The following is a 26,412-nucleotide window of genomic DNA, read 5'->3' as shown; positions in this document are numbered from 1 at the left end:
GACCATCAGTCATATAATTGCGGCGGTAGAGAAGACCGTCTCGTAAGGCAAAGTGTGGTGCTTGACGGCGTAAAGCCCGAGAAGGCGCAGCAGCGTTAGGAGAAGTGGACACGATGTTGATAAGAGATGCGAGCCACAGGTCCTTGAGCTGCTCCGCAGGTATGTCAGAGATGGTTAGAGAGGAGAGGACGGGATCAGCCGCCGTGGAGCAAGCAAGTTCGTTGGAGAGGGGAGAACGAGACAGTGCGTCGGCGTCCATGTGTTTACGGCCAGAGCGATATATAACGCGGATGTCAAATTCCTGTAGGCGGAGAGCCCATCGTTCTAGGCGGTCGGACGGGTCTTTAATAGAGGACAGCCATCATAACGCGTGGTGGTCCATGACGACGTCAAATTGGCGACCGTAAAGGTAGGGTTGGAATTTCGTTAATGCCCACACAATTGCCAAACACTCCTTTTCCGTAACTGAGTAGTTGCATTCAGCTTTACAGAGGACACGACTCGCGCATGCGACGACGTATTCGTGAAAACCGTTTTTCCGCTGTGTCAAGACAGCTCCGAGGCCAACGCCACTCGCATCAGTATGGACCTCGGTGGGTGCTGTCGGGTCGTAGTGGCGAAGGATTCGTGGCGAAGTCAAAAGACGGCGCAATGCATTGAACGCTTTGTCGCACTCGACCAACCACACAATTAAGTCACTGTTTCCTCTGAGTAGTTTCGTCAGGGGTGCAATTATCAAAGCAAAATTCTGCACGAAGCGCCGAAAATAGGAGCATAGACCTATGAAGCTTCGAAGTTGCTTGAGCGAGACCGGCTTAGGAAACTCTGCCACTGTGCGCAGCTTGGCCGGATCAGGGCGAACACCTTCCTTAGAGACGATGTGCCCCAAAATAGTCAACTCCCTGGCACCGAAGTGACACTTCTTGAGATTCAGTTGCAGGCCGGCGTCAGTAAGGCAAACCAAAACTTGCCGCAAGTGCTCTAGGTGCGTAGCGAAGTCGGTGGAAAAGACAACAATGTCGTCCAAGTAGCAGAGGCAGATGTGCCACTTGAACTTCCGCAAGATGTTATCGATCATTCTCTTGAATGTGGCGGGTGCATTGCACAGACCGAAGGGCATCACATTAAATTCATAGAGGCCATCCGGCGTCACAAATGCGGTCTTTGTCACAGGCGGCCATTGGTACTTGCCAGTAACCTGAACGTAAATCAAGAGATGAAAAGTACTCGGCACCTTGGAGGCAATCAAGAGCGTCGTCTATACGCGGAATGGGGTAATTGTCCTTGTGGGTAATTTTGTTGAGGCACCGGTAATCGATAAAGGAGCAACAGATAACCGATAAAGGAGCAACAGAAGGAGCTTCAGAAAGCGTGGGGAGTGCTTCCGCAACTTGTTGGCGGATGACTTGCTGCAACTTTAGCACTAAAGGAGTGGGAGCGTCAGGACGTTGGTGAACCAGGGATAGTTGACGGGCAACTTCTTCTCGAACGAACTGCTTTATTTGTGGCAGCAAGGTGGACTGGTCTGCTTCAGGTGTTAAAGCTGCAAGCGGCGCCGGGTGTGAGAGCGAAGAGCGAGTGATGTTACGGCGCTTGCGTAATTCATCAAAGTTGTGGCATGCGTTGATAACGTCGATGACGGTGGCTGGACTTTTAGCCAGAAGCATCTGGAACGCGTCATCATCAGTTCCTTGCATAATGTGATCAATCTTGGTGCTCTCTCACATTGAAGCGTCCACGCGCTTGCACAGGTCTACGACATCTTCAATATAGCTGGTAAAATTCTCACCAGGAAGCTGTGCACGGCCGCGCAGGCGTTGCTCAGCGCGCAATTTGCGCACTGCAGGCCGGCCGAAAATATCGGCAAAACTAGCCTTAAAAGTAGACCACGATGTGATATCGGCCTCGTGGTTGCGGAACCATAGGTTTGCAACGTCCGTTAGGTAGAAAATGACGCTATTGAGTTTTTGGTTGTCGTCCCAGTGGTTGTGAATACTGACCCGCTCATATGAGGCCAGCCAGGCTGCCACGTCATGGTCGCCGGTTCCGCTGAAGATAGGAGGATCATGCTGGCGTAAAGCTCCAGCGCAGAACACGGCGGATGAGGGGCCGCTTGGACTAGGGGTGGTAGCGTCGGTCATTGCTTGTGTCGGGAGTGTGCGGCTGCGGAGCTCCAGGGCGGCAGGAAATGCTAACCTCCACCAAGTGAAAGGGGGTTTTTACTGTGTTTTAACAGGGATAATAGCCCTCTCGAAGTTGCACGGCGAACCACACAAGAACAACCAGTCTAGGTCTCCACAAGCGAGCTCGAGCAGCGCAGCGGCACTTCGTCGTCCTTATCCTCGTCTTCGTGATATTCTCGCCTACTTCATCCTCGTCTTCGTATATCCTCGTGTAGTTCACTACATTATGAACAGAATTAGCAGAATACCAGCTGTACTCTGAATTGTTGAATGAGTAAAGATAAAATTTTGAAACAGTAGAACTCGGTGACGTGAATCCGGCTGATACGAATTCATAAAATTCCCTGGTCGGAGTGCACTGGTACAAAGTGCACAATTTTGGATTGTTCCAAACACATTCCCGCACCACTATGGATAATATGAGTGCGCAAACCATGACAGCAGCCTTGAGCACTACTCACTACTTGCACATCGTTGACTCCAGGATCACTAGCCACACTACATACCGCGAGCAAACTGCAGCAGCGCGCGGTCTGCCTGGCACCGTAATCACAATGCCACTTTAAGTTTGCAGCGGCCCACGGTCCGCATATAGCTACTATCGCTATTGCCAGTCATGCTATGCACTGCAAAAAGTTGATGGTGACGCACGTGAAGGGTGTGCATGACCCGCATGTCATTGAAACCGTGACCCCTAATTGTGCTGTAAGCACAGGGAGCAGTTTGTGGAGGCGCACGGAGATCGTCAAGGTCACGATCTCTTGACATGCTGTACATGTCACAAGAAGTTTGCGGAGGCATGTCACCCACACATAGCTGATGTCGTGATTGCCCGTCGCACTGAGAGTGGCAAGCTGTGGCTGTGCGGCAGTAAATAAATTTCCCAGCCATAAACTGATCTGTGTGAGTGCCTTTCCCATGATCCTGTACAACAATTTTTGTTCGTGTTGAAGATCCAAATTTTTTCACGACCCCAAGAGATTCGTATCACCGAGGTTCTATTGTAGTGTGCAAACCATAGTATATACGAGGCATGACATAAAATTCACCCATGCCATCTAAACAATAGACCGATCCCACCGACCAATCTGCGCATGCGCCTGTTTCCCGGAAGTTTGCCTGCCGGCATGTTAGTTGTAGTCCGCTGGTCAGCGCGTGCACATGCCACTGCACTCCTGGAATCACCGCTTCACACGAACTTTTCACACATTTCTCAGACTTCGCCGCCGAGAAAAATTTGTCATGTCATTATTTTAGAAAATTGCGCTGTTTTATGCAAGGCAACCTTCTAACCATCCTGTTGTTCTTTTAGCGATGGCATATACACTTTGTATGGTTGAAAAGGCGTCAGCATAGCCGGCACCATATGTGGGAAATAATCGCGGGCTGAGCAAAAAAAATATATCATGGCAATTTGTGGTTCTAGTGATTAATAACCGAATGGTGTGTGATAGGCGATGACGAGGTAAAGAAATAATTGTAGTTAACTGATTAATTGATGAATAAAGAAATGAGAAATGAACAAAAGTATTTGAAATAAGGGCATTCAAAGGTGTAAAATTATCAGAATGTAAAGCCAATGCTTGGTGATGCTCATTAAGAAAATTCAGAGTGTAATTCATGAATTAAAATTAAGTAATTGAAAAATTGGAGAAAGGGGGTTCAGAAATGTCAAAATGCTCAGAATGGTGCCTGGCTGTCGCAAAAACTTTATTGAGAGACAAGGGAGGGGATGTTCTCAGAATTAAAAGGCGCTTCTTGATTATTGTAATTAAGAAATTATAGAGCGTGCAATTGATCAATTATTTACTTGAAAGAATTGAAAAAAAAAAAAACGAAATTAGAAATCGGGATTGAGGGTGCTGAAATTCTGAGAATGAAAAGCCAATGTTTTGTGATGTAATAAAGGAAATTTATAGTGCGTAATTGATCGATTAATTGAAATAGTCACAAAATGAAAAAAGGGCTTCAAAGATGTCAAACTGCTCTGAAAGAAAAGTCAATGCTTGATGATGCTAATTAAAAACATTTAGACTAATAAATAAACCAATTTTTGAAATAATCGAAAAAAATTAATATAGGAAAAGGGTGCCTAAAGTGTCATAATGATAGGAATCAAAATCCAATGCTTGATTATGCTAATTAAGGGAAGTTTGAGCATTTAATTGATCAAATGAATTAAATGAATTAAGAAATTAAAGAGGTAAAAGAGGGTTCAAAGGTTTCAAAATGCTGAGAATGAAAAGTCAATGTGTCAAGATGTTAATGAAGAAATTTCAGAGTGTGTGTTATGAATTTATTATTTTAAATAATTGAACAAAATGAAAAATGCTTTCAAACGTATAAAGCTGCTACGAATGAAAAATCAATTTTTGCTGATGCTAAGCATTAATGTATAAAGAGAAATAAAAACAAAATAGAAATAAAAAGCAGAAAAAATTAAATATAACACAACATAAAAAACGAAAGCAAAAACATTCGTGTGTGTGAAACGCTATCGAGTCGTAGCCTAAGCGGCGGAGCTGAAGTGATCTCTGAATTTTGTTTCTGTTGTTACCGAGTGACTACAAAGTGCTATCCTATCTTTGAGCCATGTATGAATAGCACGTCATGTCAATAAAAAAAACTGTCTTGACGTACCATCATGATAATAAAGTTAATTAATCAATCCATTGCACACTCCAAACATTTTTAATTAGCGTCATCAAGCATTGGCTTTCTATTCCGAGCACTTTTACCCCTACCAAGCCCTTTTTCGTATTTAGCATTTTTTAATTTATTTCAATTGACTATTTATCAATTGCATTTTCTAAATATTTTAGATAGCATCAGCAAGCATTGGCTTTTCATTCTGAGTATTTTGACACCTTTGAAACCCCTTTTTATAATTTTTTCCATCTCCAATTCACCAAATATTCAATTAATTATGATGATATATTAACTCATCGCCAATTACACACCAATATGTGATCAATCACTACAACCAAAAATCAGCATGACACAATTTTTTTCGGCAGCCAATGAATATTTTCGACACGCGTTCCCGACTACTACTATTACGACGATGACAGAGCCGACGTCTTTTCGACCGAACGAGCTGAACAAGATAACTTAAAATCGGAGTTGCTTTCCCTTGTGCTATTGTTATGGCATCCAGGAACATAACCGGTCAATTTTCCCAATGCACTCGGGCATACACAGGAGCTAAAAATTGTTCAGAAACGCGGCCCGCAGGCACTCCAGGCGGGCGGAGTGGCCGAATGACTACATCTACCAGCATGCACCGCGGCAGCGTCGTCGTCGTGAAACTGGCCGGTGGGATCGGTCTATAATTAAATTTTCGATCATTGCTGCTCAACAATGACTGTGACATTGGAGACAAGTTTGGTCAGTAAAAAAAGCTGCCATATTATCACACTTACTCGCTGCTTATTCACGCTTTGCGATTCTAGCTCTTAAAGGTGGATTCACACGACGGACCGAATAGCGAAGCGATCGGTCACGTGACCTCTGATCCGAGGTCCGTCCGTCCGCGGCGAGCATTCACACGGTGGGAGAGAATAGCAGACGACAGAGCGGACTTACTCTTTCTCCCAGGCACTGCGCGAGAGGAGAGCCTTGTTCTGGCGCGCTGTTATCGAGGGTAGCCTACCATGGACGATGCATGGACGGTGGGTGAATGCGCGGGTTGCGGCGGCCTACAGCTACTGCTGCTGCGCCGTTTTGCCAAAGTATTGTGGTGACTGTTTCGCTCGATGTGGTATACTACGCAGGCAGTTCTCTGCAGTGCAAGCGATCGCGCTTACTCTATGAGAGTTGCATGAAAATGCTGCTTTCAACCCTTGGAAGACGACCATTCGGACTGCTGCCCCTATGCTCCCGGTACGTGCCAAATGCCAAAGCTTATGCAGCGTAACTGTAAGCGCGCCAAAACGCTTGAGGAAAGCGATGAATACATTCAAGCGACTGCTCTGTGCAGCCACAAAACTCACGCATTCGGTATCGCGCAGTGCAAGAGCCTGTCACTGTAAATTCTGTGAAAACCATGTACTGCGAATGAAGGCAAAAACAGGCTAGTTCGACTCCAAAATAGAAACGACTGCCGTCAGTCGTCAGAAGCCGCTTCTCGCTTTCCTCCAGCGTTTTAGTGCAATGTATGTTACGTTGTCTATGCTTGGGCACCGGGAGCATAGCTGGAAAGCGTTCCGCGAGAGAAATAAATAAATAAAAAATGTCTTGTCCGTGAAGGATCCGAATTGTGAAAAGGACTCTCGACCTTGTCGCGAATTGCTGCTCGCGGACTGAAGCGAAGCAGCGGAAATCACTGACGTAGGGCCACGTCACAGCGAATCGTGAGAGCGATTCGCGATTTGGTCCGCCGTGTGAATCCACCTTAAGCAGGCTTGTTTAGAGTTGTTGCAAGTTTAAAGGAACAAAGTGGCGACCGTACTGCAGAATAAATTGATGCAATTCCTTTTTTTTTTTTTGCACAATCCACATGGGTTTTGTGATGTGTACCATTCCAAACGTAACACACAAAAACAATTTAGTTTCACTGTGCTGATGCTGAAGCAAGTAAAATATGCACGCAAAGCAAATCATGGTACACAAAGCTGGCAGAACACCTCACCTTGTAAGACTTGTCTGGTCTGTCTGACTTGCTTGTAGACTTGTCTCCATCAGATTTGCTCTCACCATCTGACCTGTCCTTGTAAGAATTCTCTCGGTCAGCCTTATCGCCATCTGTCCTCTCTCTGTCTGACTTGTCCCGGTCTGTTCTATTTCGATCTGAAGTGCTGTTGTTTTCTTTGACATCAGACCGATCCTTAGAGCGGTCATGATCCGATTTTCCCTTGTCAGATTTTTCTGAACGCTCTTTATCCGACCTGCTCCGATCTGATTTGCCATCTCGGTCAGACTTTTCCTTTTCCCTGTCAGGTTTGTCCTTATCTGCTCTGTCTTTCTCGGACTTACTTTTATCTGACCGACTTTTATCACTTCTTTCTTTGTCTCTGTCCCTGTCAGATTTGCTTCTCTCAGATTTATCTTTGTCTGATTTGTCTCGGTCTGAACGATCCCTGTCAGATTTGTCACGATCTGACTTGTCCCTGTCAGACTTGCTTTTGTCAGAACGACTACGGTCTGATTTGTCCTTGTCATTACGGCTAGACCTGTCCTTTGAGCGGTCTCTTTCAGACCTGTGCTTGTCACGTGATCGATCCCTAGACTTCTGATCCTTTGCCTTAGAACGATCTCGGGATCGGTCTCTAGCACGATCTTTTGATCGATTCCTTGACCTGCCCCTGGAGCGGTCCCTTGACTTTCCCCTGGAGTGGTTATCCTTGGAGCGATCCCTTGACCTACCTCTAGAGCGGTCCCGTGACTTTACCCTAGTGCGGTCTCTTGACCTTGCCCTCGAGCGGTCTCTTGACCTGCCCCTGGAGCGATCCCGTGACTTTGCCCGTGAACGGTCCCTAGACCTACCCCTCGAGCGGTCCCTAGACCTTCCTCTAGAGCGTCCTCGTGACCTGTCCCGGCTTGACTTTCCTCGATCCCTGGACCTTGACCTATCCCTGGAACGTCCCCTTGAACGTCCTCGTGAACGATTGCGTGACTTGTCACGGGAGCGGTCAGAAGACCTTCTATCCTTAGACCGACCCCTAGACCGTCCTCTTGACCTAGACCTGCCCCTTGACCGGTCACGCGACCTATCTCTAGAACGATCCCGTGACCTTCCTCGAGACCTACTACGAGACCGTGACCTGCTTCTTGATCGTGACCAATCTCGAGAATGATCAGATTTTTCATCTCTGTCAACACTAGTGCGAGAGTTATTGTCAGCAACTTCGTCTTCGGACTCCTCCTCTTCTGCCTGTGGAGGGCACTCGGACTCTGGCCTCCAAATGCATACATTGCCGTCCTCTCCACCAGTGACCACGAAGTACTGGAAATAGACAACACATGCCTTCTTGAAAGCAACCTAAGTTAGGAAAACCTCTATCAAAGCAATTTACTTCCTTCCAGTACACCTCATGTCAAAGAGAATGCAACATAAAAAGGGCAAATCAATATGCAGGACTGACCATCTAATCTGGGACATAAGGAATGTAGAAAATAGATGTGTTACCCTTAAGAATGCTCTAGACATAAGAGAAATACCAAAAAACTTAAGATGACAAAAATGAAAGCTTTTTACACTATTTACCTGCACTGATGGTATGGCAGTATAGAACGTAGGGCTTACCATTCCAAAGCAACTCAAACTATGAGGGACACAGTAGTGGAGGGCTCCGGATTAATTTTAACCACTTGGTGATTTTTATCATGCACTGCAATCATACAGCACATAGGCACATTTTGTGTTTCATCTCCATTGAAATAAGGATGCTGCAGCCAGGATTAGTAGCCAAGCGCCTAACCACTTAGTGATCACGGTGGACACCTGCAGTAAGTCTAAAGAGGGAGTATGCGAGCCTAGGCTGATCTGGTATGAGGCAAGTGGCTTGCATATGCATTTCTTACTGTGCTCCAGAGCATTATTCAGCTTTACTGTTTTTAGCCATTCTTTTGCTAGTTCCCTTCTGATAAAAAAAAAAAAAATCTGAACACAAACGATTTAATAAGGAAGGGCAGAGAGGGAAGTATCAAGGTTTCATAACAAGTGGGCTGTAGTGCACACTGCTCGTAAGCGCACCTTAGTCAAGGCTGAAACTCTTGGCAAGTCCCTGTGCCCGCGCCAGAGGACAGAGATGAGTTCAGGCTCGTCCGTGACGTTCCACAGGAGGCCCAGGCCCCTGAAACATAGGGCACAAGGATACACACTCAAATGTGTAACCAGACAAATCCATCTTGCAGGGAAAATATTTCTGCCAAATTAGCACTTCCCTTTCAACTCTTTGTTCCCGTACTAAAATCTGCTTTTGAGCTATATCAGCTCAATCAAAATTTTTCAAAGAATTTCAATACCGAGCTAAAATTTTACAAGCCTCAAGGGCTCAAGAATCTTTTTTGAGGGATTTCGATAATGGAGTGCAAATATTTGAAACATCAAACAGTTTATGAACAGTATTTGCTACTTTGATTCAAACCGCAGTTCTGTTATTAAAAAAATTTCAATCTCGTAAATGCTCGGAGAACATGAAATTCCCTTGCATCGTTAACTTGTGGCCAAACAACAAGCATATCCAAATGACACTAGCTAGTTAACAATGCTGTGTTGTGTTTTAAAGGGGGACGCGGGCTTTGCAAGTAAAAAAATCTCGAAAAAGTCGGCTTTTCAAAAAGTGCATATCTCGGATGTGTATGTTATAAACTACCTTTTCTATAATTATAAACGCCTAATTCATCGTGGAACTGCTTTAAATTAAATATACAACTGGGCGCGGCAGCCCCAGAGTCGCGAGCAAACGACAAAAGTACCCAAACTTCGCGCGCGCGCCATTTCTCTGCCGCTGAACCGAGCACCGCCATCTTGGTATTGTTTTGTTTGTGAATGCTTGCCCTTTACCATGTTGCCTTCGCCGGCAGTGTCCGCGGTGTAGCAGAAGCATGGCTCGCTTATGATTGGGGGCCTCACAGGGATTGTTGAGCTTCCCGCGTCTCGAATTCGAGCTGTGATTGGACAAAGCGCGCGCTCCGTGAGAACGTGGGGGCTCACGAGATTGCTATTGGCTGCTGCGCGCGCTGAAGCGGTGGCCCCTCCCCGGCGCGTCGTCTGCTCCAGCTGCCTACTGAGCTGGTGTTATTTGTGCACTCGCTGAATCGCTTCACGTTTCACCATTTTAAGATTGCCGTGATCATTGCTCGTTACGGATTCTGGTGGCGTGTTTTGAACGGTTTTGTGCACCTTGTGGATCGCCGCACGGTCGGCCACGATGCGCGCTAAGAAGTTCTAAACGCTGCATACGTCGTCGTTTTGTGAATGCCGTCCGAATCGCGACGGGCGTTGCCAACGGTCGCGGAGACGCTTCTATTAGTGCTGCCTCTGCTACTCCACTATTTGACCGACTGCGCTGCCATTTCCAACTGCGTATCTTTCGCGTCAACGTAAGGCGCCGGCGTTTGAAGCGTGCCTGATGTACCGACCATATCAACCTCGGCGATCTCGGCCTCCCGTATCGAGTCTGTCATCGCAAGCGATAACACGTCATCAGCGCCGTCCACTGTTCGCATGAAAATGCACTTTCCGAGGGAATTGGGGAGATGGAGGCACAACTTGCTGCAGTGAAAAACAAACTTTAGACTTGAAAATGCCGTTTTAAACTTCAAGGGCCATTTTCTCAGAATGAATTTTTTTCATGGTATGGTTGCTTATTCCTGCAGTATCTCTGGAACCGCTAATCGGATTTCAATCTGTTTTTTTTTATTGTGTGCCTGAATAAATTTCCCAGGGCAAGACAAGCTCATTTTTTCAAAATATTGAGTCCGGAATTTATAATAAACAATCAAACTTAGGCTAATGCAAGTCCAATTAGAGACACTAACCTCAATGCACTGTTAAAATTTTTCAGCAGGGAAATTAAAAAAAAAAGGGGCTCTGTCTTGCCCGGTGGTACCCATTCAGGAACATTCATAATGAATTTCATAGTGCCAACACATTTTGCAAGTTCACCAGGCATGGTACAAAGAACCAATGTGAACCATTCTGATATACTTCTGTAACTTGAGTACCAATGTGCGCAGCTCCATGAAACATTGCAGTTATTCAAATGACTGTGCCACGAGTCTACCCTGAAAATTTCATTCAATTATCTCAAGAAACAAAAAAATTGGTATTCAAAGGTAGCCTCCCCCCTTAAGGGGGGACCCTGCTCTTAACCCTTTCACTGTCGGCTGTTTCTGACCGGGACGCACCCCCAGTGTCGGCTTGGTTTCAGAGAACAAGCATAAAGATTTATTTTGCATTATGATGGGTATACAAATAAATTAGTCAATGCAATTTGCACATTTCAGTGTTCTGCAGGTGTTTAAATAAACATCATCATCATCAGTCTGACTATAAATGATATATGATAAAATAATAAAAAAAAACACGCTCAATACTTCTTCAGAGTGTGGTAGATCCTGAGTCCGAATCCGAGCTTGGCTGGTAATCAGAACCCGAAGAGCCATTGCTCCAGTCAGCCGTCGAAGGTCCCGCGCGGTCCGCCATCCGAAAGTAAGCGCGCGCGGAGGGCGTACATTTAGTGGCCAGCACACGGGAGAGAAACGGCGCGTAGTGAAGTCGAAAAAGAAAAAGATGGAAAGAGGCTAAAACACTCGTGTGCTGCTGCTGCTAACGGCAAGCTGTCCTCAAGCGAGGGCGCGTGGAGAGAGCGAATGCAGCAATCGCGTCATATGTCAGTCGGAGAGAGGCAACCGCGTGCGGCCCTGAACTTGCCACGCCGTAGCGGAAGCGCGACAAAGAATAAAAATAAAAACCTCCAAACCTGCCACAGATGGCAGAACAAACTTTGAACCCATAACCGCACGCGCGCGCCGAAGGATCGCTCGCTCGAGAGAATAGTGTCACGGAGCGACCGCGCCCCCTCCCACGAGCAAAGAACGGGCGGGCGCGGTCGCACCATACTCTTCCATATATGTGTCATATCGGCGCGGAGCGAGCATATCAGCTTGTAGAAAGATTCAACAGATGGCGGAGCAAGTCCAAGCGTGGTAGCTTTACGGTGAGGCGCGAAGATTTGAACGCAAGATAGAATACGTACGGGTACGTTATTGACACTGCGGGGAGGAAACGCGAATACGTACCGGTACGTTCGTGACAGTGAAAGGGTTAAGACAATATTTTTTATTTACTGATAGATTTTCATGAAAGTTGCACCATTTATGCAGCTTTTTGTGCTGATTTCAAATATGCACATTAATTTTATGTAAGCCATTTAGTTCTGAAGATATTGAGCACTTTATGTTCTTTGTTTGGAGGTGAGCTGTCAGTAAAACTACAGGAGTTATAATAAAAACTGACATATCAAATCAATTTAGAACACACAGAGAATGCAAAAATCAAGATTGAATGTCCTAGTTCCATTTTAACCAAAGTTACAGCTTGTCAAAGTTCAGAGACCAAAAAGCCACCTTGACACTCCAGAAAACATGAAATTTTTAAAAACTTTCCTCATTAAATACCACAAATTCATTTATATTTTTGCACTGTACATGAGTTTACCTTTCTGGTGCGAAAAGAATTATAGCAATATCATAAGTAGAACCAGAAATATCGCACCTCCAAACATGTACCGTCCTCAATATTTTGATTTTGAGAAATTGAGGAGAAACGTGTTGATAAATTTTTGAAGCACCAAAGCTAACAGTAACTCATTAAAGTTGGTTCTGACTAAAGTCCCTTGATAATTTGAAAGTAGCGACACTCTCCTCCGCGCCGCGCTTTCCTCCTCGATTCTCCTCGTGCGGTGGCGGCGAGCGCTGCGCACGACACGGTTTTTCTGCTTGACGCCCACCGGCCGGCCGCAGCAGTGAGTGAAGCGCAAGCTTTTGGGCCAGGTCTGCGCTTCAGGAGTGGACAAAATTTTTGAAAAATTGCGAGAAAAGCATTGAGAATGCCAAAAGTAAAGTTCGTGAATTGATTGGTTTCTTCTTAGAACTGTTTGAATGGGGAATACTGATAAACAAAGCTTTCAGGCGAGTTCTGTGCTACAGACACTTTTTAAGTCTCATGATAAGGTTTTACTTTGTGCACTTAATCTAGTACTGCCTCTGACTTTGTGTTTGTTTTTTTTTAGAGCGTGAAATCTGTCACCGCGGTAAAACTTCGGAAAACGATCCAGGCTGGTGCTTTGAACATCAAGATCAGAGAAGGTCAAAGCAGGACTTAGTCTATTTCGCTATACTGTCAAGCTATCTCTCTAAGCATAGTACATGTCACGTGATCAACCATGAGATTGGATTATTGGCTAATTGTACATGTATTTCGATCAATTACTGAGCCAAATTATTTAATATTTAGTAAATTGCAATTAAAAACTAAATTTTAGCTGCAACATCGAACCGTATACCGTTGGAAAACTTAGGCCAAGTGTAATGGCACTGTGCTAGTTAGCGATCCGCGATAATCTGCGTTAATTAGTTAATTTTGTATAAAACCAAATTTTGAGCTGTTCCTTGCTGCTTCGAGGCAAGGAACAGGTTTTCCACGGCAGTCTTGATATGATGCTGATGGAGGAATTAAATAATTTTATGAGTACGCGGCCCCTCACTGACTTCGCGTGTGGTTAAAAGACAACAGGGTACACTGGGAGAAGTGGTGGGCCCTATTGCCGACACACTGAAGTTCTGGGGCAAGCATGCTGTGGTCTCATGCGCTATGTAAAAGAGCTTGATTTCATTGAATGCAACAATCAAATAAAAAAAATACAAGGTGCACATAGGTCTTCAACGTGCGGAAATGAGAAAGCATATAACTGCCAATTCATTAACTATCGCTATCCTATCTATCACTATATCTACTAATGCCAGAGACCTATCGTAACTGTCACTATCCGCAACGAACACTATCATCTCACTATCCGGGCCTATTACTATCATTTACTATTATTATCCGTAACAGTCACCATCATTACCTATCACTATTCATAACCATCGCTGCCGCCCCATGACCCATTGATATACTTCAATTTTCATTGACTTACGTTGTCAGTCATATCTCTATTATCTCATAATATCTGACGAGACAACTATACATTGACTTTTAATTCTTATACTTTCTTGTTTTCTCATAAATGGAGGTGGGAAAAGAGCAAACCACAGAAATAACTGACTACTATCAGAGCGAGGTTCATGTCTTTGTCGAGGAGGCTTCCTTTACTTCAGGACAGGTCGGTGAGAGAAAATTGATGGAACTGCGTTTGGCCTGTCTTTTTTTTCGAGTTTCGAGTTTTTTTCGAGTTCGTGTAATATTGGCGGCTCAAACTGGTCTTCAGTGAAATGTAGCTAGAACATAGAGCGATGAGTTAATCACTCAGGCTAGGTGAAAAAAAAATCTCGCATACAATTGAAATGAATAATATGTTACAGTGTTAAGAATTGTTGCTCGCAAAATGTTCCCCTATTTTTACATCATAACTATAAGCATTATTGATTGTTTAAGTTTCGTAAATACAGAAAATTGATGCAATGATTCCGGCTGATTTGACATCGATGGGATAACTTTTCTCGCAGTAAATGAATACGCGGAATCGTGGTTTTAGAGCCCCAGCTTTCAAGACGAAGGTAACCTGCCAACGCCTAGTAGTCATGGTCAAAGTGAAGCGTGTGTGATCATAAGAACACCTCCTGCACATTGGCCGTATCCCTGATAAAACGAACGCATATTTTTTAACCCACGCGTGCCTCGAAGCATGGCAACACATTCAAGAATTGAAAAAAAAAAAAAATGCCGTACGACCTAACTAGTGCAGATTATCCGCAATACCTCGGGTTTACTTGCCAAAGAGTTTTTCAGGGCCAGCATTAATTGCTCCCGAGTAACCGACGCACACTACAAGTACAAGCTGGAAAGGCTAGCTCCTCTACAAGCCCGAATTTTGATTTTTAGTGAAGGAGGCCAGGGATCCTAGCATAATCGCGACAAATGCAATCGAGAGACTGTAATTTTCCAGTTATCTCTGACAGCAAAAAGCCGATTATAGCGCCCTGTTTCTGACTGTACAGAAGTCGAAGCGTGTTAAATGATGGAGCCTTGGAGCCTCGCAGAATATTCAGCATGCTGAAGAGGACAAGCTTATTTTGATACAATGAACATGCTGCCGCCGCCGCAAAAATATTGAGGAGCAAGCAGGAATAAAAAACGCAGCGTCAGGTGATGCGTTATTACGGGGAGTGAGAAAGGCACCCGACGTCGCAAACAACTCTGTTCTTTCTAGGAATAAACGTCTCTCGACTAATCTTGTGAATCCATTGACTCGTGCGCAAGCCGTCACGCTTGCCTTGAGATATCATGAATACCGCATAACCATCTTCAGGCCGCTTGCTGCAGTTGTACGCGCAACAGCACGGCATAGAGCTTGCATGCTGCAATAAAAGCACAGCGCGCAATATTCGCTCGCCGAGACTAGGAGAAAAATGGCGCGAAGGAAAAAGAAAACACAAGGAAAACGCCGGACGCGCGCCGGTTTCCAAGGGCAACGGCAGGGAGACCAACCGTCGCTCAGGAAATCGGGCGGAGAGCCGGCCTTCAGCGGAGGGGCGCGCAAGGGGCGAGGAGGTAGTGCGGCGGCGGCAAAGTTCAATCGTTGGCGTAACTTTCAAAGTATCAAGAGGCTTTAGTTCTGACTAGCTCCTGATGCCAATGCATCATTTTCCATCAATATAATTCACCCGCAAAGAATGAAATTTCTGGCGAACGGAACGCATGGTCGGGAGGCTGCCACCAAGACGAGTGCGTTTGCATCGTGACCTCCGCAAAAGTTGGTGCCAAGTTCTGGTGCGCGATCGCCATTCTCACGTTCATGCTGTAAACACAGTTGGCCTGCAACTAGTGATAAGCGACCGTTGCTCGTCTTGCACCGCGTAGCATTCAGACGAAAGTTTATTTCGACAAGATTTGGGATTCCGCGCAATCTTCTCTATGTTCCGCGTGTCGCGGGACGCTGCTTCGCGACTGCCGCTGCGGCTGGTCGCGGCACTGCATCACAGGGCGATCTATCCCGGCGTTGAAAGCTGCACTTGCTCATCTGCACCCTCACGGTTCCGTACGCGGCAGATCGTGCCGCTCCTCGCTATTGCACTGAGCACGACCGGCTATGCTACGCCGTTATCAGGCCATCGCAGACTCGACGCGGAGCGTCGGCGCTTCGTCATTGATTGCAGATAACCAGATGCGGCGATGCAGCGTCCCCGGCGCGCTTATCTCCTTTTGCTACTTTTTTTTTTTAAGCTAATAACGAAGCGTGAATCTCAATATTGCGCATTTCGTGTTGTGGTTACGATGAGAAAACGGCGCTAGGCCGACTAGGCCTAAAGGAGAGACCTTTTCAAAATGGTTTGTGGGGTTTAACGTCCCAAAGCAACTCAGGCTATGAGAGACGCCTGAGTTGCTTTGCCGGATGCGAGCAGTCGACGCCGCCAGCCAACCAAAGCTCGCCTTTTGCTCACGTGCGGTGGGAGTCCAATAGCAGGGCGTGTTTCACGCATTTTTATTCCTTTGTTTTCCGCTTCAGTGGGCTCGCTCATGGTCACCAACCGGGATATAGGAATGGCCTGAATCGTGATCTTTCGAACGACACCAAGATTATGCCCACGAATCGCGTATTTCTCGAACTGCGGGAGATCGAAAATCGGCACGATTTAACCTCAGTTTAAAGGGCCACACGCGCAGATTCTCGTTTTTGGAACGCTGTAACACGCAAATTAGGCGATATTTTTCAACGAAACTTCGGAGATAGCTGCGGAAAGATCTCAGAATCGTGAAAACGAGAAGATTGAAAATTCGATTTTCTGACCGATTTTCGACTGCAATGCCCCCCCCCCTTAAGGGAGGAGGACGAGACCTTTGAAAACAGAAAAATCGCGAAACAGTTGATTCTGGGAAAATTCCATATTCCGGTAGTATGTTTTATAAACTACCCCTCCTGTAATTATCAATGCCGAACTCTCACAGAAATACTGAAAAATGATTATATAAACAGGGCAGCAGCCACAGAGCTGCGAGCAAGCGTCGAAAATGAGCAAACTTCGCGTGCCCGCCATTCTTCTCCCGCCGAACCAAGCATCACCATCTTTGGTCTTGTTTTGTTTCAGAATTCTTGCACTTTTGTATGCCCCATAGGCGGCGGCGGCGGTGCAGCAGAGGCATGGCATGCTTGCGACTGGGAGCCTCGAGGCAGCTTTCGAGTTTCGTGCGCTCAAATTCAAAGTTGATTGGCCGAAGTGAGCGTTCCGTGAGAACACCGGGGATCGGGCGACTGCTAACGGTTGCTGCGCCCACTGAAGCAATGGTCTCCGCTGGCTGCTCAAGCGGGTTGTCTGCTCCGACTGCTGATTGTCTTTTGTGTTTCATGTGTTGCTTTCCCCTTTTGCAATTTTTTCGATCGCCGTCTTTACGGTCTCTCGCCCTACCCTCTGAACAGTTTTCTGCAACGTGTCAATTGCTGCATAGTCGCTGATTGGTGCCTCAATACGCGACATGCGATCAGTGCATGGAAGCAAAGGCCGTCCACATTGCAAAACGCTACCGACAGCATCGCCGCCTGCAGCGTCCTAGCATGTGCAACAGTGGAACTTGGAAAGCAAGGAAATTTAGAAAAAGGGTCTTGTGTGCCCTATGCTACCTATACAGAAATTACCACGACAAATTTAACAACGCCAACACATTCTGACAATTCTCCGGGCCTGGGCAGATGTTTCCTTCAACTCCTTCAACTTAAGAACCAGCCTGCACACCGCTATGAAATCTAGTAGTTATTCAAACGTCTATGCTATGAGCCTACCCTAAAAATTTCATTGAGGTCCCTCGACAAACAAAAAAGTTGGCATTCTCTCAAACTTCTAGGGCTATTTTCTCAGAATAATCTTTAAAAAGCGAAAGTTTTTACTACTCCCCTCCATAGCTTCTTCGCTGTGCGCGCATTTGTCCTTGAACAGAGAAGAAACCACGTGGCAGCTATGACTTCCCTCAGTCACTGCCACCGAAACTGAGATAACTGCGCGCTCACCTCTGCCTAGTCACGTGACAGTCATGACGCCACTCAACTCCTGCTACGCTGGAGTTGTAGTGCTCGGTCTGTCTGAATAGCCTCCGCTGCCTCTTGGCCAGTACCAACGAATTGCAACAGCTCTCAACAATTTTAGCGCCAGCAGTTGTCATGGATGATCCAGGCGAGACACCCCGTGGACTGTCTGCGTCTCAGAGGTTGCGAAGGTGGAAGGCTGAATCTAATCCCCCAGTGGACATAGCTCGCCGAAGCTGCCGCACAGAGACGAAGAGGCGGGTCAAGCAAAACAGCGGAAGAATGTGAAGTCCGCCTCGCCAAACGTCGCAATGCCGATGTCGAACACCGCCGAAGATGGGTGGGACCAGATGCTTCACCATCATCTGCATCCGATAATCCCCTGGATGAAGCTCACCAAGAGGCTGCCACAGAGACTAAGAGAGGTGGGTTGAGCGAAACGAGCCCGGCGGCCCCTAGAGAGTCTGAAATATGGATTGTCGACTGTATGTATCCTAAAATTTCAATATTCACACACCCCTAGTTAAAAGGATTTCTTATGTTGAAACTGAGAAAACTTCACCAGACTTTTTTTTTGCTTCCTGGCATTCCAGCTCACACCAAACTACATGATTTTAACAATCACCGAGGGCTGTGGAATAGCTAAGTGCGCAACCTCAATAACGCAATTCGTAAACTTTTCATTCACCTACACTTTTTCAAAGCAGGCTTCAGAATTGAACAATGGTCAGTAAGCTTCCAACCTCTATTCTGCTCGGGATGACTTTTGGTAATGATAAGCTTGATTAGTACTGGTAGGTGATCGCCCCCACACGGATTACCTAAAACATCCATTTAGGAGACTGCGCATAACATTCTCCGACATCCAAATATGATTCTGCTGGTGATTTAAAATACCTTAAAAATCATGGAGTTATTGTTCGGTGTGGCATAAAATACATTCAACCCTCTGTTAAATGTAAGCAAGCTAGTTGCTTCAAACAGTTTCAAGTTTATGTTGATTAGATGCAATAACATTTTGTACTATGATGGCAACGCCACCTGATAGCTTGCTTGTGCGCCCCCGGTCACAGTGAAAAACTTTGTGGGCCAAGACTGGTTTCCTGTATGCATAACGCAGTAGGTGAGAATGAAACTAGGATCTCTCTTATATCATTGTAGTTACTTATAATACAGTTTGGTGCATGATGGCCTTTGTTGCCTATGTGCCAAAAAACTCAACCCAACACAGTTCCACTCAAGTAAGAAAGACATATCTTATCTAATCTGGACAAAGTGGAAAAGCTAGGTTGTTTTTGATTCCGGTTGCTTCCAGCAGCCCTGCCTGCCACCTTCTCGGATGTTTATGGTACCAAACTGTATTGGTTTGTCGATGCGCTGAATAATCATGCAGATTGCATGTAAACATGAGGAGCCCTTGGGGCTGGCTGACCTGGGGATCCATGAAGCCTGCTTTGGGGGTGGTGGATTAGCGCAAAGTACTTCCGCCTGGGATGGCCCTGATGAGGCTCACTGCATGTGGCATGGCTAGGCACCAAAGAGCACTGTGATGCTGCGCCCTCTTGAACCACAAATTGAGTAAATTTTGAACCAACGAAAGCCGCTGGTGTGCTTCCCTGTATATAATATTTTAAACACTGAACGTGAGTATATCCTTTTCTTTTTCCCATGTTGAGCAGGTCCGTGAGTAACAAGCATGACTGCCCTCACAGTTGACGCAATAATATGTTTCAGCTTCCCAGTTATCGGTGGGATGCTTGTGGGAGGCATACTTTACAAATGTCAGTTGGCCGCGGCTGGTCTGCAAAGCCATGGCCGTGCTTTTGGCATCTGAAGCAGGGATACAGGTTTGTTAAGAACAGTCTAAGTTTGATCTTGGTATACCCTTTCTCTACAGCTGCAGGCAATGTGCTCAATGCGAAAGCATGTCTGTAAGGTAAGGTAAGGTAGGAACTTGTTCACAAAGCATCTAAGTCACAGAGTGTATCCATGAAGTAGGAAAATTGAAGACAAAGTTGGAAGCATCCCTAACTCGCCTAAATTGAGAGAGGCTTAGCTGCAAAAGCAGACAGAAACACATAAATGAAGCTGAAACTTACTTGGATGAGCCAGCAGTGATGTACATCTTGTCCTCAAACATGACATTATCCACAATGTGGTCAATCCGAACTGGCTCCTGCATTCAAAGAGTTAGACACAAGTTACTATGAACTGTGCATTAGCACACACAGGAGCAAAAAGCAAAAATCCCCTCCCTTATATTCCTTCGCATGCAGTAAGTAGCAGGCCACAATTATCAAGAAGCATCACTTAAGTAAAGCCTGATACCTTTAGAAAATTGGCAAAACAGATATAAAACCCTTTCGTATCCTTCCTACCATACCTGATCATCGTCACTCTGCGAACTCCCGACCTGGCTGGGGAGGTCGTCGTCTTGGCAGAGGATTATCACGGCAATTAAAAATAATGATGCGGACGAAGAGGGAATCGAAACTGTGTGGAAATTATTCATGTAACACCCCCCCCCCCCCCCCCCCCCTTCTCTTAACACTGGCTGGCAGCACTTGGGATGGACCAGATGACATCGTCTACATGTGCAGGTAAGCGCTTTGTGTTTGCTTGGAGATTCACCACGCTTTATACTCTGGGTTAATAGCTTAAACTGCTGGGAATCGAGGGTCTGTAGCCCAGTGGTAGTTTGCATAGAACCATTAGTGAGTGGGCAAAGGCATCCTGTGGACAGCAATCATGGACCTAAGGAAGATAGTCAAGGTGCAGTTGCTGCTGTTGTGCAGATAAAAAAAATGACTAGCCAGATATTATCACAGCATTCAAAAATAGCGATGTGGACGAAGAGGGAAATGAAATTGTGTGGAAATTGTTCAAAGAAAGCAAGAATAAAAAGAAAAAAAAAAAGAGGCAGAGGAACGTGAAAGTAAAAGAATAGAGGATGAAAAGAAAACAGAGAGCTGAGAATGATGGAGGTCAAAGTTGAAAGCCAGTATCAGCCCAAAATGGGAAAACAGCCACCGCGGACAGATGTTGAGCAGAAATGCTACCTAGAATCTAGGTAACGCAAAATAATAATTAAAAAAACAAGGCCTTATTTACAACAATGCTGAATTCAAGTGGCATTTATGCATGCCTAGTAACTAACAAATTTTTCCAGACACACATGCAAATGAGGTAGGCATGAGACTACAATAGCAATTTGAACACCAATGCTTTTTGTGCCATGACGGTTAAACAAATTCAGTCCCTACTCTCAAAGAAAAAGTGATTGCACTTAAAAAAAAAACTTTGGGCCATGAAAACTTGTACATGCTTTCCCAAAGACCTGACAAAAGTATCCAATTAGTAATGCACTATATGCCACCTTAATCTAAATGTTTTATTACTATATATTCAAAGCATGTTTTAAAACAGGGTGACTATCAGTTAAGGTGCGTGCACACTAGCGAGTCACGGCGACTCGATTCGTCATTGTTGATTCGTCTAGTCGTACGACTTGATTCGTCGCAGAGGGGGAGACCCAAACAAGTCGCCAGCGGCCAGTTTGAGGCAGTCGCTCGCTGACCAATTTCTTCATAAAAATTCGAAGCCAATCCAAGGCGCAGTAGGGCATGACGTTTTTCTACTTTCGTCTCCTCCCTTCAGCAGAAATATTCAAAAGTGCATGTCTGCGTGTGTACGACTTGCTGCGCACGTAGTTGCTGGGCACACACGTCAAGGATCACTGGGACAGTGAATCCTACTAATTAGCATTTGTACTCTTATTTTTCGTGTGCTCGACACTCAGGCATGAGGCGATTTCATGAACCGTTACTTCGAGAAACCACAAACAAGGGGGTGCATACCACTGCCGCTTTCGTCTTCGTCAAATTGGAGTGCTTTTGACTGCTGAAACAGCCCTGCATGCGGGTATACCCATAAGATCTTCTTTCTCACTAAAATGAGTGTACATATCCATACCTGAGAGAAGACCAAACTGATCTACCCCAAGGGTAGTAGCAGAAGAAAAGGGCTGAAAAGGTGCGAAAGTTGATTCTTCATTCAAATTTCATTTGGAGAGAGAGAGTTGTCATGAAGCTAGTCGTACGCTGGTGTGAACATTCGGTGTCAATCAGCCCTAGACGCTGAACTGTCGCCTGACCTTCACGAGTTGTCAGTGTGAACACAGCTTTAGGGGAATCGAGGAACAGTGGGGTGCAAATGTGCTTTTATTTCATAGTTACTGCCAGCCTTGAGGAAGGCCTTTGTGGGACGTACAGTACACAAAAAAAAGATACAAAAAAAAAAAAAAAAACGCGTCACAAGACACGAATGAAGTAGACAATCGGACATAATCAGCCCGTTTGCACCGACAGCAATATACTGTGCTGAATGATCTGAGCATGTGCACACCGTCTAAAAGCAAATGTGATGACCAGGCATAAAATGAAAGAAGAGAACAAAGAAAATGATGGGGAAAAGCAGATATGTGAAATAGCCATATGCAAATCGTTATATACATGATCAAACAGTAGCAGTTTGTGCCAAGTGACTAAGAATCTTCAATTCTAACAAATGACTCAGTAGCCGGGCATTCTGCAATTTCGGCAAGGAGTGCATTCCACTCGTTAACTGTTCTGGGGAAAAAATTAGTTCGTAAAGGTGTCGGTTTTACAGCTATATTTCTTCCAGTCTTTCTAATGTTTTCTGTGCATGGTCCATTGAGTAACTGGCTCGATATAAAGGTTTGTGTCTATACCAAGCTTACTGTAATAAATAAGATGCATGCATCTGAGTCGTTTGTGAGAGCCTCGTAACTGCTGAGAATCTACTTATCCTTTCTCACAAGTGCTGTTGCTGAAGTTCGCCAGCTGTATGAGCCATATCCAAATCTAGCAGATTTTTTCTGAATATCCTAGTTTGCCTATATTTTTTATTTAGTATATGAATCCCATACGGCAGAAGCGTACTCGAGAATCAGCCTAATAAAACTTTTGTACTACAGTGAAACCTCGTTATAATGAACAGTTAAAAAATCGGAAAATAATTCGCTCTATCCATAATTCGTAATATAAAATTTCGTAGAAAATACATGCAAGAGCAGCAAATTTCAATCAGAGAAGGCACAGCAACTCGGAGGGTGCCTACTTGGGTCACATCCATTTATTTACGTGCAAAGAACTGCGTTATCACGGCCTGCTTTTTTGTGTTGATCGCATTCCGTATCACGCCCTGTTCCATAGTTTGCAAACACTCAACAAGGGCAAACCCACTGCTCTCAATAGCACTGCAGTGGCGGCGCAGTAAATCCAATGCAGCAAGCGCTTCTTGTGAAGTTGGAATGTTCTCATCATCCGCAGGGTCAGCCTGAGCTTCGTCTGCGGGATGTTCAGAAACTTCCACAGCGATGTCGGCGTCCGTCAGTACAGCCGTGGTCACCGCGATGTCGTCGCCGCCTACAAAGTCCTCTACAGTCATTGTTGCAGGCATGTCACCAACAAAACACGAAAAATTGTTCCAGACTCATCGAGCTTGCGGAGCTCTGCTTCTGCTTCGTCGGGATCGTCCCCATCGTCATTTGATGAACGGGCCTCTGCTGGAACAAAACCTGCGCGCCGAAAGCAGTTGGCAATCGTTTCGCCTTTCAAGCTGCCCCATGCCGCTTTAATGTTCCCAGCAAGTCTATCAAGTCCTGCTTCACGAGAAGTGTCAATCAGTCTCCTCTTGTTAACTGCCTTGAAGGCCCTGATTTTATCTTGAGCTTGGTCTTTAACGTCAGTGCTGCTCTTTATTTCACGTTCACCGCCATCACAGCACTACGAACATCTGCACACCACACTCAACATGACGACCGACGCAGCCTCCGCCGAACGCTACGACGGCCACGCCGCTAACACTAAAACCAAAAAACGCGAGACGAAAAACTAAAAATGCAAAAGCAACATTCGATCGCGCCCTGCCGCCGCTGCTAAAGCGGTGCTGTCAGCGATTGTGAGATGCAAATGATTTCTCATGGCCCGAGATCACCTGATCTCAGAGGCCATAGACTTCTTTGGTTGTCAACTCCCAATGCCTTCACAGCATCTGTGGCGCTTTCAGCGCCTGCGAGGTAGTCCTGAACGTTTGCTGCACTACACAACACACATGTAGTGCAACGAAGCCTGCCTCCTGCGTCGTGAAGTTCGTAATATCCGTTTTATGCCGAACCGCGTTCGCTATGGGAAGTTAAAAATACATGAGTCTGACAAAAATATTTAGGAAAAGTTCGATATATTCAATACTTCGTTATACACGTGTTCGTTATATCGAGGTTTGACTGTATAAGAGCTTTATTTCTTGAGCGGACTGCCGTGAGGTCCTTCTCAAATAACCAAGTTTTTGCACAGCTTTCGTTTCAACATACCATGTTCATTCCATCTGAGATGACACCTAAATATTTGTTGCTGCCGACGTATACCAAGAAGTGACCGTTAATGAAATATGGAAAAGTAAAGGGTTTCCTTTTGTGTGTTTATTGTCATCGCTACGACTTTTTCACTGTTTATTTCTGCCATGTTTTGGACCAATTTTCTATTTTAGCCACGAACAAATTTAATAGACTCTGATCACTCTGATGTTTATTTCTTGGTATATAATGCACTAATCTGCAAAAACTTATTTTCACTCACACATCATTGACAATGGCATTAATGAAAACAAAACAAAAAACAAAAGAGGCCCAAGAAAAGAACCTTGCGGAACGCCCGACTGGACCAGCTCAAAACACATCCCTTCGACTCCCACACACTGGCGTCGGGAAGAAAGACACGCCGCAATCCAAGAAAGCAATGTGTCATTTTTAAGTATGGGTTTAAGTTTCAACAACAGCTTCTAGTGAGGAACACAATCAGATACTTTTATGAAGTCTAAAAAAACATCTATGTGGCTTTGTCTGCCTATAGCTGCTGCAAAGTAATGTACTACCTCAAGTAACTGTGTAACTGTGGGTACACCCCTGCAGAAGCAGTGCTGTTAAAGTTGTGCTCTTCAAAGTGGAGATGTGCTTAAACATAATGTGTTCAATAATTTTCCCGCCCGTGCGCAAAATGACAGAAAGAATTTGGTATTCCATCAATTCCTTCTAATTTTTTAGTAAGTGTGAAATGCAGATTTTTGGCATCGTCATCGGTAAACACGGAGCAGAAAAGCTGGCTGAAACAATTCGCAATCTATGATTTGTCAGTCACAGTTGCATTACCAACTGACATAATGAAGAAAGGTTCTTTTCTGGGTGAAAAATGGTGCCAGAACTTAACAGGTGATGAAACGTTTTTCATGGTTACGTTGTGGTAGTTATCTTTTGCCATTTTTATGCATTCCTTTAGCTGTGGGCAAATGCTGCTAAACTTAACTGTGTTGAAGGCCAACGGCCGATTTGTTTTCGGTGCTTTTTCGCTATTGAGTTGTAGGCGTACAATTTCTTTCGTCACCCAGGGATTTGTGGTGTGGACAAATTTGGTGTTTCTTTGCATTCATTCATTTACTCATTTCACAAAAAGATTCTTGAAGGTTATCCACAGACTGTCTACAAAGCACGAACTGGATTCATAGAGGGAAATAAGAAGTGGAAAAGAAGCCGCCCAGCCCATCCAAAACCCCGTCATCAGCACAAGCAAAGTTTGAAAATTCACGTCTTTCTTTTTTGTGTTTTGTAACAGCATTAAGATTTAAACTTAAGCTTACCATACTGTGATATGATTTGCCTTTTACAACCTGCAGTTTTGGTTCCCAACGTAGCAATTCACTAGACACAAAGAGCAGGTCTAAGATAGGTGCGGTGCCATTTTGAATGTGCGTAGGCTGCTTTACTAGCAGAGTTAGGGCATGGAAGAGAACGATATCTAAGAATGGCTCTGAAAACTTGACAGCGCTGCAGAAAAACATTGGTAAATTCGATCGATGGCACATTGAAATCACCGCCTAAGAGTGTGTTGCATAAATATTTTCGGCACTTGCAAAGAAAGTTGTTCAATTTGTCAAAGAACATATTGTCGATGTTAGGAGACCTGTAAAATGCCCCTACAATTAGGTTAAGTTCACCTAAGACTTTCACTAGAACAGACTCAATGCCAGATATGTCAGGTAACCTGATAACTCAGTGTTTCTTTAAACAATATGGCTACACTGCCACCCCTAGATTTCTATCCTTTCTATAGATTCAGTAGCCTGGTGGCGTTACCTCGATATCGGAGATATCGGGGTGTAACCAAGCTTCAGTTATAATAACTGCATGCGATTCATGTACTATTATTATGCTCTCTTCATTCTCTGATTTATTCAGTATGGTCCGCGAATTCAGGTTTAAACACTGGAAAGGTTCCAGAGTGCTGGCCCCGCTTCACTGTTCTGGTGCTTGTGTGTTAGCCGAGGGCATTTACCTGCGGGAATGCTTGTATTTTTAGTCGTCCCAATTCAACCAACTCATTATAAATTTTAATTTTATTGTAGAATAACTTGACTTTCCTTCTAGCTTTTCTAAATTCAGATGAGCTCTCCTAGTTTCTCTTCTGTCTAGT

General features: G+C 45.1%; 1 protein-coding gene across 3 annotated transcripts in view; it reads right to left on the bottom strand.

Moving 5' to 3' along the window:
* The window catches only part of LOC146203083 (uncharacterized), a 96,582-nt gene that overhangs the window by 10,302 nt on the left and 59,868 nt on the right, over window positions 1-26,412 (bottom strand). For all 3 annotated transcript variants that reach the window (XM_084588504.1, XM_084588506.1, XM_084588505.1), the window contains 3 exons: window positions 19,966-20,042; window positions 8,878-8,977; window positions 6,814-8,127 (listed from right to left, as the gene is read on the bottom strand). In XM_084588504.1, coding sequence (XP_084444630.1) covers window positions 6,814-8,127; window positions 8,878-8,977; window positions 19,966-20,042 — 1,491 coding nt within the window. The remainder of the gene's footprint in view (window positions 1-6,813; window positions 8,128-8,877; window positions 8,978-19,965; window positions 20,043-26,412) is intronic.

Source organism: Amblyomma maculatum, chromosome 1, assembly GCF_055883805.1.
Source record: "Amblyomma maculatum isolate TAMU_Amacu chromosome 1, ASM5588380v1, whole genome shotgun sequence".
Taxonomy (NCBI): domain Eukaryota; kingdom Metazoa; phylum Arthropoda; class Arachnida; order Ixodida; family Ixodidae; genus Amblyomma; species Amblyomma maculatum.
This window is presented reverse-complemented; position numbering and strand designations above follow the sequence as displayed.